At 47.3% G+C, this 16,572-nt stretch overlaps 1 protein-coding gene across 1 annotated transcript in view; it reads right to left on the bottom strand.

The window, feature by feature from the left end:
- Positions 1-10,104: 10,104 nt before the first annotated feature.
- apaf1 (apoptotic peptidase activating factor 1) overlaps positions 10,105-16,572 on the bottom strand; it is a 59,544-nt gene continuing 53,076 nt past the window's right edge. Inside the window, exon 27 of the mRNA XM_080022426.1 lies at positions 10,105-11,365. Within this exon, the coding sequence (XP_079878552.1) occupies positions 11,219-11,365 (147 nt within the window). The 3' untranslated portion in view covers positions 10,105-11,218. The remainder of the gene's footprint in view (positions 11,366-16,572) is intronic.

Genomic DNA, 16,572 nt, shown 5'->3' with positions numbered 1-16,572 from the left:
TTCCCTCCTAGGGGGTGAGACACGGCAGGAGGACTGCGCGGCGGGAGAAGCTGTTCCGCGGTGTTGGGTGAGCCGCGGTCATTACCGAACTGCATGGAGCGCGACACCGTGGCTACCGAGCTCCAAAGCGCGTCGACTCCGACGGTGAGGTCGGCAGGGGGTCACCGGTCGGCTGCCCTCCCCATACGCTCAGCCGGGTGCCCCAGTTGGTCTCCGCACGACCCCACGTCTCCTTGGTAACATGTACACTCAGTGTAGTGTGGTTATAGGGCTGTTATAGGGCTGTTATAGGGCTGTTATAGGGCTGTTACTTTGTGGAAGGGTTTCGACCGACGGTTTTCGCGTAAAATCCAGTTTTCGGGACAACATACATAACATATAACAAATATAATATCTATGTTCAGCCTTGCTGCCCAAAACTGCGATCACACAACAAAACTCATTTCATTTCATAATATTCACTAAAATTCATTAGTGAGGGTGAGTTTAGCAAAGAAAAGAAAATGTTTTTCTGTACTTCTCTCAACGTTACAATGTTTGTTCACAATTCAATGCACAGTAGACGGTCAAGCATTTAAATTGCTTGGACGTGCAGCATTCATCGACCCATACAAAGTATAGTTTACAGCTTTGACACGCAGAGCGTCTACCGCCGTCCATCTGATTTTGATGTTGATCCTTCTGAGCACATTCCTCGGCAACAGCCAAACAGAAGCTTTATCTCTGCATCGGAAGGACGCGGTTTCCGCCAGGCTCGATCCGTCAAGTCTTCACATCAACTCCGCGGCTCAGCCCGCACGACATTTACAAAAACCGCCTCCCGCGCCTCCCCGGCCGAGGCTTTATTGAGACCATCGGTGAGAAATGCGAGAGTGGAGGAGCGCGCCGGATGCCTCCGTCGCCCGTTTAACTACGGTAGACTTGACATTTACGGCCGGCCTCTATAAAGGCTGTACAAGCGGGTTGCCTCGCGTTATGAACCGCGGAATAAAGCTGAGCGGCGGCGATCTGGAACCAGCGTGCGGCAGCGACTGGGAACGGCCCGCAAATTTTGACGCACTGTGTTGAAAAGTACCAAAGCGGACTGATGTGGGTGGGAAACAGCCAAAGCCTTTCCTTTTTTTTTTTACACAGAGATTAGAGCCGAGCGAGAGCGACGCAGTGGGGGTTGCATTTAGCGCGGCCAAAAATCGTCAATAGGCTGGCTGGGGCGGAGGCACGAGATTTGACTGATAAATAACCGGGCAACGATTGAGAGACGGAGACAGAGAGGACAAATCTGGCAGTGGAATACGAAGCCATTTCTTTCCGACGACGAAAAGAGACGCCGGGCATCGCGAGTTGTATTCGTGAGACGTTAGACGTTATTCCATTAATTAAATCCATGTTGCCGTAGGATATGAGATGGAGGTGAGTGCAGCATGAAACCCGCCCGAGTGTCTTTGTCTATGTGTCTGGGGGGGGGGGGGGGGGGGGGGCTGCGTGATAGGGGCAAAGCTCCAGATGGTGCGCGTTGCCCGCGGCGACCAGCTAAACGAGGTGACCAAGTAAAACACGGTTTGCATAACAATCACAACGATATTACTGGCAGTGCTTCGATGTGGAGCTTCCAATTAATTAGCCCAAATCCAAATTAGACACCGTCCGTAAACACATTTATCATTTTGTTTGCGCTGCTCATTCACTGCACGTACTCCCGGACGATACATCGTTGATGCAAAACACCGAGGGCAGTCAGAACCTGGTCCCCGTGACGAGCAGCAAGGGACGGCACAGAGGTTCTGCTTTACGTGACGTGGATGTTGCTTCACTGGGTAAGTGAGTTGAGCACACCGGTGCCTTAGGTTGCAGCGACAATGAAGTACACATTTTCATAATGCAGTAAAAAAAAAACAACAAAAAAAAAAAAACGCAGAAATTATTTGCAAGGTCCGGCGGCAGAGGCGCAAATACCCTTGGAGCCAAAGGTAAGCACACACCGCACCAAACGCACCCCCTTTTCCAACACCGGTACGAGCAGAACGTCCCGCCGCCCTGACGGCTTAGCGTGGCTGACACTGAGTGTGACGCGCGAAGGAGGGTTGTCCAAGACCGGGCCGGCCGCCACCGCCTCGCCATTCCCATTCGCCCCTCATGGCCGGCGAGGAACAGCGCAGGTGAAAGGGTGGCGGGGCTACACACAGGCTCCCTATTCCGCATTGTTTTCAAATCTGAATGACTCTCTGACATTTTACACAACTCCCACTCGGGGGCCGCCGGGGAATCGCTCGTCGGGGCCTTGGAGAATTAGCCTTAGTCGGACCCGGAACACGGCCCGAGGTTGCTAATGGAGGTGCGAAATTGCTCCCGATGTTGGACAAAGTTTAAAACTGCGCTCGCTGACTCTGCACATTTAAAAGTCAAACAGAATTGGGAGCTGCGCTTGCTTTCCCGGGGCTTGCTAAGGGTGCCAAACTGCCAGGAGATACGCACGTCGGGTAAAGTACGACAGATGAATGCGATGTGTCAGCACTGGGGGGGAAGGGCTCGGAGGAGCCATTTTACATAATGCCAGTTGGCTTTATTTGGTGTGGTGGAGGTGTATAGTCACTGAAACCTTTTATGTCAAGACAGTGCCACGGATGAGAAAACACCAGAGAGCGGAGCGTCATGTTGACCGGTGAGTATTCAAAAAACTACAACCGGCACAAGCCAGTTAACAGCTAGACAGCCGCTCTGTCCCCGTCCCGGCTGGCGTGTCTACGCAAGTCTGATGTCCATTCCCCACAGACCTAAACACGAAGACGTTGCTCCAGGCTCGTAGCGCGTTGCCTCCCAGCAGTCAGCCGACATGACAGCGACGAAGCGCAGCCGTCAAAGCAAAGCCTCTTATGTCACCTCTGCGGCGCAGACAGGAACGCAGGGCTTCGAGGGAGGTCCGCGAACCTGCGCTCAGGTGTCTGCGGATATGGACCTGCTCCACGTGCAAAAACACTTTATGACACATAAGCATTAGTTATGATACCCAAAAGTCCAAAGAGCTGCTCGAAGAAGGCTTTATGCAAATGAAGGCTTTATGTACGTAAATACCGTACGGAAGGTCTCCGGTCACAGGGTAACGGTGCGTCTATTCCCCTGATCGTCTCCAACTCCCAGTAAACAACCCTTAGTTGTTGAATACATAGTGGAAAGGATAAAAATAAGCAAATTAGTGATCCGAGATGGATTTGCATGAACCGTAAATTGCATGATTCAGAGTGCACAGAGGAACACCCCTGAGGCCAGACATACGAAGAGCCCACTCAGTCCATCAAACCAGCACCGCTCACTTTGCTCCAGATCTGTCCAACCCCGTTTGGGTTTCCGCCGCAAACAGCTGGTCACAGCATCCGCTGTTTAATGTTAAATGGTTTTTGGAGCGCTAGCACAACGAAATACTGTAATTGCTTCCCATGCTTCCCAACACGCCTCAGTTTCTCTTGTGGATAAAAACTCAGAACAGAAAGGGGATTGTATGATGCTCCATTTAGGGGTCTTTCTGAAGGTTGAAAACACTTAAGACCCTTTCACTCCCCATACCTGTAATTAATGATCTCATCTTCTAACTTTATTGTTTTTCCTTCTCAGTTTGTTATTTAAAAAAATAATTAAATTCAACCTTGAGAAAGAAACAGCTCTAGCTTGTCTCAAAGACAATAATCAAAACAATGGTACAATAATCTTAAAAATAATAACAATAGTAAATACTGTGATAACCATTGAATGAAATGTTCTCATTTCTAGCCATCACATTCAAGAATCATTGCCACATCCTAGAAACTGTACAAAGACAGAAGTGTATTTTTTGGCCAACCTAAGTATTTTGTTGAAAAATTGCGCCATTTTTTCTGTTTCGGTTTTAGGTTTGTATTGATGACCTTTAGTGATTTTTCTGAAACCATGCATTATTATATTTAAACCTGTATATCTACGCACACTGATCAACCACAACATTTAAACCACCACTAATACCTACTAATATTGTGTGGGTCCCCCTCGTGCTGCCAAAACAGCTGTGACCCGTGGAGGCATGGACTCCACCAGACCTCTGAAGGTGTCCTGTGGTGTCTGGCACCAGGGCGTTAGCAGCAGATCCTTTAAGTCGGAAGTTGTGAGGTGGGGCCTCCATGGATCAGGCTTGTTGTTCCAGCACATCCCACAGATGCTCAATTAGGTCGGACCCTAACCCCGCCCATCCACATGATGTAGAGGAAAACCTAATCCATCAGACCAGGCCACCTTCTTCCATTGCTCCATGGTCCAGTTCTGATGCTCACCTGCCCATTGTAGGTGCTATGGGCAGTGGACAGGGGTCAGCATGGGCACTCTGACTGGTCTGTGCCTACGCAGCCCCATAAGCAGCAAGCTGTGATGCACTGTGTGTTCTGACACCTTTCTATCATAGCAGCATTAACTTTTTCAGCAGTTTGTGCTACAGCAGCTCTTCTGTGGAATCAGATCACACGGGCCAGACTTTGCTCCTCACTTGCATCAATGAGCCTTGGGCGTCCATGACCCTGTTGACGCTTCACTGTTTGTCCTTCCTTGGACCACTTTTGGTAGGTACTAACCACTGCACACCGGGAACACCCCACAAGACCTGTCGTTTTGGAGATGCTCTGACCCAGTCGTCCAGCCATCACAATTTGGCCCGTGTCAAAGTCGCTCAGATCCTGACGCCTGCTCATTTTTCCTGCTTCCAAAACATCAACTTCAAGAGCTGACTGTTCACTTGCTGCCTAGTATATCCCACCCCTTGACAGGCGCCACTGGAACAAGATGAGCGATGTCATTCACTTCACCTGGCAGTGGTTTCAATGTTGTGGCTGATTGGTGTGTGTGTGTGTGTGTGTGTGTGTATATATATATATATATATATATATATATATAATCATATAAATTACCCTTTCATATTCCGTTCAGCTTAGCCTTGGTTTACTCCTTATGGTTTACATAAGCGCGGCCAAATCGGTCTGCCGGGTTTTGAATTCTCCCCAATACGATTCGGTCCTTGTGGAGAGACATAATGCACGGCCGCTTATGAAAATCACCTTATTGGCTTTGGTCTGAGTGCATCCTCTTTAAGTCTGTGATGTGAACACTACATTGTATAAACCTCTTAGCGCGACAGAACCGGGGAAAATGGGTCAAGGCATTTTAACACTAAACAGACATTTTCCTACAAGCACACGAGAAATTGCAGCCAGGACTTTAATAATCTGAAAATCTCGAGGGCAAAATGCTCGTCAGATGAACCCGCCGGTCAATCCCCGCAAGCCAGAGGGAACGGGTCTCATAAACCGCCGCTGACCTCGGGGTGGGTTTTGTCGCCGTTGTCACAAATCTTGTTCGAGGGCACAATAGTAGATTTAAAACGGAGAGCTCTATTTGGATGTCTTTTGTGGTATGTGTGCGTGCGTGCGTGCGTTCGGCGTTTATCAGTCAGGAGCAGCTGCACCTGGTGTCAGTGCAAAGGCCTCAGCCACACTCCAAACCGGCGGAGGGGGAGAGAGACGAGATCGGGGGGCACAGAAAGTGAGCGTTCGACAGAGATATAATGGGAAAGAGAGTTACAGTTGAAAAAAGAGAAGGAGGGTCCATGTCTATCAGTCTGGAGAATATTGTGGATGAGGGTGAGGGTTAGGGATGTACAATGGGAACAAGGTTCAGCAGTGTCACAGGGGTCTATTCGAAAATCAAGAAGCAAGACGGTTTCAATGTCTGTTTCGAAACACATTCAGGAGCGATGTTTATTCGAGCTCGAGCGTAGATCAAAGTTAAATATGCTGCTCTGCCACTGACTCGCGTGAGAGAAAAAAAATGCAGATGATCAATGTTCACCGATGTTTCGTTTGGCCATTGCTTTATCGGGCGATCTTGTATTCCCTGCACACAAGTGGCACGACTGTTTTAGTCATCTCTGTTTTCCGAGCTCGTAAAATGGAAATAAATATAAAATTTGTGTAAACACTCAATGTATGCTTTCCCGGCGCCGAAAGCATGTTTTTGTTTGGTTAAAACAGTTCTTAGCTGTTACTGAAGGCAACGGCGAATCACATGGCTCGTCTCAGAAAGGGCACAACCTCCTCTCTGTATATAAACTGGCTTCTTCTTCTGTAAAACGAGACTGATCAGATCACCGTTTTGAAGTACTCTGTATCTCCCTCTTCATTCTGCAGAGTAAATATCTTCAGTACTCTCAGTTTGTTTTCCTGTAGCGGGCAGATTAACCTCACCGACCACGCAGCGAGAATCCTCCGACGCTAGGCCGAGAGAGGAGTGGGCGGGGGAATCTTCGCCTCGCAAATTGAAAACGATTACCGGGGGGGGGGGGGGGGGGGGTCTAGGCCTTTGCCGTAGTTCAGATTGAATGGGACGGATTTATATGGAATCATTTGCACAGAATGACATTGTTCTTGGAAGGATTCCATTCACAACTCAGAGCCCAACTGACTATTCTGACTCAAACCAAACCAAACCCCCCCCCCCAAAAAAAAGTGTCGAAACCTTTCGTCACCACTGATATTTTCTCACTTTCAATGCGAAACCGGAGCTTTCTCTGATGAACACAGAGCCGCTATTCCGTCTGGAACCAATGAATTCGATGAATAAGTGCAGCCTTGCGATTTGGATCCTGCAACGGAAGAGCTAGTTCCATTCATTCATTCATTTAAAGTGGAATTTAAAACATTTTCACGGGCGCCCCCGCCCCGCGGGTCTCGTTCCACGGCCGTCGTTAAACCGCCCGTCGCCAACCGAAACCGACCCGCACCGCGCTGGTCTCTCGCGTCAGTCCGGGCTCTCTCTGGCGGCACCGACGACCGGAGGAGTGAGAAGGGGTGAGGGGATGTGGGAAGAGGGGGGGACAACGCTGCTGGCCCAGGGCCCTCTGGATCACTGAATGGGGGGGGTGGGGGCAACAATGGTGGTGCGCAGCTGAGACACCAGCTGACAGGAACAGGAATCAGCGGTGGGCCAAGGTCAGGGGAGGTGAAGCCAACACACACACACACACACACACACACACACACATACACCCAACACGAAGTGAGCAATTGTGACGGGAAAACAGTGAAAATCTGTTGGAATTGGCCGTTGGGAGACCCAGTAGGTACACCCACCGCTGGTAGGAAGTATGTGTGTGTGTGTGTGTGTGTGTGTGTGTGTGTGTTTGTGTGCGTGCGTGTGTATGTGTATGTGTGTGTGTGTGTGTGTAAAGGTCCCGATATCAGCAGCTGTCACATTCAATTGCGACACGGGGGCGAGATTCTCCGACTTTTTCTCTGACCTCTGACCCTTGAGCTAGCCTTTGGCGTTTATTAACGCTGTTAACCGGGCTACTGCAACTAGGTTGTGAGGCCAGAGCACCGCTTTTGGAACACGTCATAACGCTCCCATTCAGAAGGGGTTTACATTCGGTCCGAGGACAAAAGACATAAGTGCGAAAGAAATGTCGCCCGCGGGGGGTTTCTCTGTGTCGGCTCTCCCTCAGCGTGGAAGCCGATGCACCTAGATAGTGGTAATTACCACGGCAGCAGACAATGATTAATTATGGAGCAGAGGCGAGGATTAAATGAGGTTAGAGCGCAGTTAGACCAGACAAAACTAAATAAAAACTTTCAGTCGAGCATGCGGTTTTTGCTCAGACACACACACACACACACACACACACACGCACAGAGTTGGAGAATGAGTGGGAAAGCACCACAGTGCGGTGGAGACCTGGGTTCCGATCATGTTTCTGGGCTGCTGAACACATGCGTTGGTCTGTTATTTTGGTTTTCGTACCCAGAAAGTCCCAGGTAGTGGAATTTAGTAACTGAAGGTTTCCCTGCTCACGATATGCTCACATTATGGCTTAAAATACGCCTTTCAACGAGCGAATTTTCGAAAACGCCCCGAAACAAGCCCAGTTTAGGATTCATAATTTCCGTTCATAGAACTCCTATTCATTGTGAATGTGGACTAAAGCTCGTGTCTGACAGCAATATAATGAAAACCAGAGTAAGTAAGCTGGGTGCTTATTAAGGAAATCTTACATGACACATGTAGGAGTTTAAAATAAGTAATAACTAAAGGGAACCTGGACACCTCCTGTCACACAGTTCCCAACACCTTATTGCTCACACCGACCATCAAATGTAAAACAGTGTTGCGACGCCAAGGCAAATAACAAAATGCTCGCTGGCAAATACGAACGCAAGTATGGTTTTTTGTAGGATGGCACGGGGGGCAGCAATCTGTGCCAATGACTTCAAAATGTTATGTTAAAAGAGTCCAACTGAGAGTCAGAACAGCAGCTCGCCCTGGAGCCCCCCCCTGTACTGCCAAAACAGCTGTGACCCGTGGAGGCATGGACTCCACCAGACCTCTGAAGGTGTCGTGTGGTGTCTGGCACCAAGACGTTAGCAGCAGATCCTTTAAGTCCTGTAAGTTGTGAGGTGGGGCCTCCATGGATCAGGCTTGTTGTTCCAGCACATCCAACAGATGCTCAATTAGGTCGGACCCTAACCCCACCCATCCACATGATGTAGAGGAAAACATGATTCATCAGACCAGGTCACCTTCTAACATTGCTCCATGGTCCGGTTCTGACGCTCTGATGTGCCCATTGTAGACGCTTTCGGCGGTGGACAGGGGTCAGCATGGGCACTCTGACCGCTCTGCGGCTACACACTCATAACCAACATTAACTAATTCAGCAGTTTATGCTGCAGCAGCTCTTCTGTGGGATCGGACCAGATGGGCTCGACTTCACTCCCCACGCGCATCAATGAGCCCATGGGCGTCCATGACCCTGTCGCTGATTCACCGGTTGTCCTTCCTTGGACCACTTTTGGTCGGTACTAACCACTGCATACCAGGAACACCCCACTAGACCTGCTCTGACCCAGTCGTCCAGCCATCACAATTTGGCCCTTGTCAAAGTCGCTCAGATCCTCACGCTTGTCCATTTTTCCTGCTTCCAACACATCAACTTCAAGAACTGACTGTTCACTTGCTGACGAATATATCCCACCTCTTGACAGGTGCCATTGGAACAAGATGATCAATGTTGTTCACATCGCCTGTCAGTGGTTTTGATGTTATGGGTGATATATATGTTTTTCACTCTGTTTGGAATGGATTTGTGTACGGCTTTTGTGACGTTTGTGTTGCACAACAGTAAATAGATGTTGTTTGCTTATTAAAGGACGAAGGTGGGAACCGCCTGGCTGGTGCAGTTTAATGGGGATTAATGTGAGTCCAGCTCACCTGCAAATGGAACGGTAAGCTGGTGCCAATTTCATTTTGGACTCCATTGCAAAGGAAAGCATAAACACACCTGCCAATTTCATATATATTTTTTTTAACTGGACAAAATATGAAATAGGTGCTTTTGAAATGCGCACAAAGTAGTTTGTTGAAAAGATATGACAGATGGCGAAAAAAATCGAGGAAAACAAAAGGCAATCTTTGGCTCGTTATTAGAAAAAGAAACCATTTAAAATAAACGGAGGAAAAATAAAATGTAGAATATAACCATTTGCCCTGTACGCCATCTTAAATGCCTAATATTCCAATAATAAAATCATAATTGTGATATCCGGGCAGAATAAATGTTTAAGGTTTAGGTTTAATAATGTATATTCATGTGAAATTTGACAACTTCATGTGGACTGGAATGTGAAACATGATGATGAAAGCAAGAGACAAGAGATTTCTCAAACAAAGATTCCCCATTTTTTATATAAAAGAAGGAGATAAATAGTTCTAAGGAAAGCAAGAGACCGCATTGAACAGATGAAAAAAATTGGCATTCTTGGTTTGTTTTGATCAGATTATAGGTTGACTACTGCTCCCTCTAGTTGTCAAAAATCAGTCAAATTGTCAAGAAGATTACTCGCCATCAACATTTCTTTCCTATTTCAATCAGCTGTACCTCACCCTAGGCATGTGATCTTTTTACCTTCCATGTTGTTTGCATGGTTAATGAAGTTAGGCATTAATCCGCCTTCATATGGAAGATGTCATTTGTTGAACAATAGCAATTAAAAGTTTCTTTGCACCAGAGACAGGAGACAGACACTCTTCATGTCAGCGTATTTTATTGTGTCACCAACACTCAGCGTGCACTGCACCGCATATCAGCATATGATGCCCCGAACAGAGCTCAATATTCCCTCGTTTCCCCAGAGAACTCCCGTTTTCTTATTTTAAGTCTCTGTAGATTGACACGAACGCACCAAACAGATTTGCAACACGCAGTCATTACAGAGGCCCGGCTCAAACAGTGCAGCAGACGGTGGAAAAGTTCACCTGGTTCATCGTCGAGGTTTGGGTGGAAAAAGTCAAACTTGTTCAACAACAGCAAAAGAAGCGTTGAATGACACACCGTCATCGACAGGTTGCAGTAGCCGCTGCAAAGGGCTTACTGCCGTCAACAAGACCAAGTGTTGGTAAAAATGATTGTGAAAATGGTATCAACGATCAAAAGGGACTTTTAAAAAAATTAGAAGAGTAGGAAAACAGTAACTTTCAGAAGACAAAAGCTTCACCAGAAGATTCTATTCTTCAAAAAGGTAAAAAGTAGATAGCATTTTTTTTTTTTTTTTTTTAAACGTACAGTACAAAAGCACATTAAAAACATCTTTGATTTACACTCAACATACAAAGTGCATGAAAGGTTTCAAAAGACTCGGTCCTAATACTTATCAATCACAGTCATTTTCACATCCCTGAATAATATGAATCACCTCCCAACGCCTGCGCCTTTTACCATTAAGGCTTTAGTAAACGTAGAAAGGGCTCACGAGAGATCGCACCGATCAACCAAGAGTGTTTTTGAGCGGACAAAGTACACGCACGGTGGAATAGAGGCCACGGCGGAAACTGTTATGGATTTAAAAAAAAAAAAACATCACATCCACATCAGATCACAGCAGATTCATCTGCAGGCAGGAGGGAAACCACATGCAAGAAACCCGGGAGGAATCAGACTTCAACATCTGCTAATAGGATAGATTTAAGAACACTTACTCGATACACTGACAAATCAAACGCTCCCATTAAGGTGAGCTTGAAAGGACTTTTAAACGGCAATCACGGCTTTCATCCAGGAAGTGGTTTATTTGGGCTAAGTAGATACTTGGTTGGCTGGTTTTAAGCTGACGTCAGCTGGTGCACAGCCGGCGGTAAACTCTGCATCGGGGGGGGGCGCTTACTCCACCCTCTGGAGGACGTACAGGATCCCGATGTTGTCGATGGTGACGAAGGTGGAGAAGTCTGGCGACGGGTGGACGCGCTTCAGGTTGGCTCCCGTTGGGTAGAAGGTCTGCAGGGCCTCGCCGCGCTCCACGTCCCACCACTGGCCGAGAGACGGAGACACAGAGAGGGAGACGGTGGGTTTTTTTCAACATATATGAAGACATCGGACGGACGGATGGGAAACGGGGAGGGACTGAAGTCAAATAAGTGACGTCAACGCGTCCGTATTAGAAGTCGGACAATGTTGGGAGTCCCCGGCAGACGGCATTGACGGCGTTCTCATCGGCCATGCACTTTGGTCTCCTCGGGGACAGTTACACGTATGCACGCGCACACACCTACCCACGCACACCTTTCAGCAGGTTAACTGAGTGAATCTGTTTAATCTTATTTTAAGGTCGGCATTTTCCACTGACGGGCCATCCCACCGGGATCAGTCATCAAACGCATGGCGAATCAATCATTCATAGCTTAGCATGAGAGAATGTCTGTCTGCTTGTGTGTGTGTGTGTGTGTGTGTGTGTGTGTGTGTGTGTGTGTGTGCGTGTCGCTAACTGCGTGAGAGAGATGAGCACTCAAAACTCAAAGAGCCGACAAAACCTGTACTAAAGTGTTTGTACTGTCTGTCTTACTTAGTGAACTCGTCAAATGCAGCGTAGCGGAGTATATGGTTTTGATAAACTGCAATGTACAAAGAGTTTGTGTTTTCTTTGTCTGGTCTGTGGGTCTGTGTTCCCAGATCACAGGGTAGCGTCTACAAAAGAAGTAATAAAGAGCGTCGATCTTTAACCTGTGGGTTGCGGCCCGCTAGTGGTCCACAAGGCTACTGCAAGTGGGCTGTCAACTCAAAACGTGAAGATCATAATGATAGTTTGGTGGGGATTTTTAACAATAAAGTAAAGAAATAAATGTTTGTTGTATTTTTCTTTAATGCTCACTATGGTCTCAGACGGCTGTATTATTGTACCTTACTTTGTTGGGGAGCCCCTGGAACCTGTTGAAAGACCCCTGGGGGTCCCTGGACCCTACATTGAGAACTGTTTAAGAACACTCAAGATGTACTGTATATTTTACTGGCGTGCAGGAGATGCTCTACTTTTCAAAGTTTTCGGCTCAGTAGCGAGTTTGATGCCCTTGTTATGGAATGCCGTTTGAGTCATTATGAAATAAATAAACAAATAAATATGTCTATAAAATAAATCCTGAAATAAATACATGAGACAATAAATATATAAATAAATGTAAATTACAAAAAAAAAAAAAAATGTGGGGATGGTGTTTGAACAGCCACACCTGTCCTGGGTCTAGGTAATTGGGCCCGTCACAAGGGTGGCTGTTCGCCTGTTGCTTGTTAGACTAATCAATGAGCAACAGGTAAAACCCCCATCCCCCCACACAGGAGAGGAGCCCATGTCACAACACGCTGTCCATCTTCCCCTGGGCTCGTTCCACCTAGCCCACTCGCTACAATAAACTGGTGTGTTTCCAACCCCGTCATCTGTCTCTGTGCCAGACGGCCCTGAAAAACGCAACTTGGGTGGCAGGTGGTAGGCGAAACTGCCACACTGGCACCTGAACAGGGACTCTCCGGCACGGGGGAGGGACACAGAAGGGCCATCCGAGGACCCCTGGAGCCCCCAGCGGGTCAACGGGCGGCCCCAGCACCAGCCCTCTCCCGACTGGCAGCAGCAGCACCCAGGCGGTCCGGCCGCCTGCAGCTAGCTGCTCCACCCAGCAGCCACTGCCGGGACGATCCGGCAGCCCAGCAGCCAGGCCACCCTTCCAGGCAGCCCCCGCAACAGCCCAGCCTGGCCTCAGTTTGGTGTCAGGGGTTATGAAGTGTGGGGATGGTGTGGTTTTAGCAGCCACACCATCCCCACGGGCTAGGTAACTGGGCCCAGGATCAGTGTGGCTGTATACCTGTTGCTCGTTTATTGGTCTACAGGTAAACCCCCCCCAAATGAGTAAACCTAGCTGAATAAATACATATAATACATTTTAAATCTAAAAAAAGGATGTTTTTAAAAGACAACTTTATTCATTTCAGGGGACTTTTATTTCCTAATGCCACATTTCCATCTGTTATATGCAAACTTATCGGGCGTGATTATCTCACATATAATTAGAGCCGGCGCTGCTGTTGTGGCTCTCCTATGCAACAGTGGTAGGAGTGGTTGCCCGGAGCTGGTCCTCAGCTCCCGATATCTCCTCGGTTGGAGTCAGAGGACGGTAGTGAGCGAGCCGGTCGCGGTGGAGGGCCACCACCCGGTTCCGCTTGACCCGCCACACCCTGTCCAGTGGGCGTTCATGTCAAGACATAAGCTTGCCTTGCTCTCCGCTCCCCCAGCGCTCATGTTGGGACACAAACTCCGTACACCAGTCGACTTGGTGTTCGGGCCGCCCCCAGAGCCGGAGATGTGCGGGGAGCCCGGCCTGGGCTACGTCCACGACCTCCGCAACCACTCCTACAACTGTTGCGTAGGAGAGTGCCAACAGCACTCTCTCCACCGGGTCTGAATCTATGAGATAACCACGACCCATTCATTTGCATTCATTTCATCCCCTGAAATAAATAATTGTGGCATTATGAAATAAAACTCCCCTGAAATGAATAAAAGTAGTCTTTTGAAAAACATCAATTTTTAAATAAAAAATGATTTATCTATTTATTGAACTGTATTAACTCATTTACTTTATTATATATATATATATATATTTATATATATATTATATTTATATTTATCACCTCATTTATTTTATTTCATAGGCATAAGGCATTATGTACTGTATGTACGTATTTATTCATTTATTTATTTAATATTGAATAAAATGTCGTTCCTTACCTGGTGAGTGGACCCTTCATTACCTTGCATTTCTGTCAGTGTGCCTATTAGTCTTTATGCACTCTGCTGTGTGTGTGTGTGTGTGTGTGTGTGCGTGCGTGCGTGCGTGCGTGCTAAGTAATGGCTCAGCATGGGGCCGGTCCCTGCAGGGGGTTGGCCATCATTCTGCTGTTTGAGCTGTCTCCTCGGTAATCATCGACACACTCAACACAAAAACAGTCACATAGACACACACACACGCACGCACACAAACCTTTGAAATGCGACGGGGAGGGCTTCAAGGTGCGTTTTGAAAACCTTGTCACCGCTTTAAAAGAAAATACTTCCTACTGTCAAGACAGTGACAGGAGAAGAGAGCAGGAAAAGGACCTGCCTCAGCCAAAGGACATGCGTACGTGCGTGCGTGCGTGCGTGCGTGCGTGCATGTGTGTGTGTACATCCTCTACAGCAGGTTCTCACTTAAGACTACACCCATACTTAACGCACACATGCGTACGCGGACACACTTATATAACTGTAATAGTCTGGGGCCAACTGGCTTATTAATAATAGAAAACCAATGGGAATACTCTCTCGCCCTCTCTGCATCAGAAGTGTACATATCCACCCTTATTACCCTCAGCCCCCCACCTTTTCCCCCTTAGTCTCCACCCACAGCTTGGTGCCATTACATGCTTTTCCTTTTTGGATTTAAGTAGAAAAAAAAGATGTTACATAATTTTACAATTAACTTTTTTCATTACAGACTCTCTGTAGCAAATAGGTGTTTTAAATTACAGAATTATAATGAAAAAATGTATCAGACTTAGATATTTAAGGGGAAACTGCCGGAATTGAACTATTCTCAAGTAAATTTGGTCGGGAGCCAGAGCTCACTCAGACAGGCTCCGAGGCTGCTGCCGCCGCCGCCGCCGGCGACACACACACACACACACACACACACACACACACACACACACACACACACACACACACACACACACACACACACACACACACACACACACACACAAAAGAGAGTATTAAAGAATTGAAAAGAAAATGGCCAAATTGGAAATCAAGACGGGGTGATAGGGTATGGTTCAATCGGTCCAAAAAAAAATGGGAGAACACTGAAGAGAAACAGTGAGGACGGAGCGGAGAGAGTCATGTTTAAATTAAATAGTTTAGATCTTGTGTGTGGAGGGATGATGGTGAGATGTGAGGTCAGAGAGAGTGAGGCTGCCGTCTGCTCACTACGCCGCATCAGCTCAGGCTGGGGGACGTGGAAGGAACTGCACTGAAGACATTACAGTGGTTCTGCACAATCCAGGAGGGTGGACTTGAAACTAAACTAAACTAAACTTAAACTTGTGTTTTCATGAAAGAGTTGTTCGTTAGTGACTCAGTAACTGCAGCCAGGAACACAGGCGTGCACTACCTAAAGCTCCTTGTTTCAATACCGTGATTGAGCGAGCGAGAGAGCAAGTCGAATGGAAAATACAAATAACAATATACAGAAAAATACAAATACAAAAAACAGAATTTTGACAGAAGTGACCGATTCCTGCGAGAATTCCATTCACAACCAACTCTTTCATCGGAAGTCGTCCCTCGCTCATCGTGCAGTACACCAACCGAATCAGAGAGTTGTAAAATGGAACAAAATCTTTTAACTGAATGACTCATCGAGAGCAGAGTCTAAAAAAAAAAATATATATATATATATCTTTCATCCCTGACCCCTCAAACAGCTGTAAACACAAAAATGCAGAACCTGCAAGAGCTACACTAATTTCCTCAATAAAGATTTAGCACTCTGTATTCCTCTGTGTGTGTGTGTGTGTGTGTGTGTGTGTGTGTGTGTGTGTGTGTGTGTGTGTGTGTGTGTGTGTGTGTGTGTGTGTGTGTGTGTGTGTGTGTGTGTGTGTGTGTGTGTGTGTGGCGCTCCCCTCAGAGCAGATGGCTGATGTGCTGACATGAACACCGTTACAGTGGGACCATTGATTTATGGCGGAGCTGGTGATGCGCAAAAACCACGCAACGGCAGTGCATATGCACAGTGAGCGTGTGTTTGTCGGTAAGAGACAAAAGAAGTGCAACGCCCTGGGGTGCGTTGACTGATGAGGGAGGATTTGTGCGCATTTGAGGGTCCGTCTTGGGGGTTTCGTCGACAGTCAACTTCTGGCACAACATCATTTTGCGTCAAGGCCGCTCAAATGACAAGCAAATGAAAGACGCTCATGTAAACAAATGTGTTTGCCCCGGATGCTCAGCTGTACGGTGTTGCATAACAATGCACCGAGAGGAGGGGCTATACCTCCGCACATACACAGATGCATAATTGCTATCTAATTGTTTTTTTATTTTATATCAAAGCTAGAGCTTTTTTTTTAAGTATCTGAGTGTACAGGCTGAATGTACAGATGATAACATTCTTCTTCTCCTTCTTTGGGCTGCTCCCGTTAGGGGTCGCCACAGCGGA

The sequence above is a fragment of the Zeus faber genome (genome assembly GCF_960531495.2).
Source record: "Zeus faber genome assembly, chromosome: 21".
NCBI classification, from domain to species: Eukaryota; Metazoa; Chordata; class Actinopteri; order Zeiformes; family Zeidae; genus Zeus; species Zeus faber.
The sequence above is the reverse complement of the archived record's forward strand: the minus strand, read 5'-3'. Positions and strand labels throughout refer to the sequence as shown.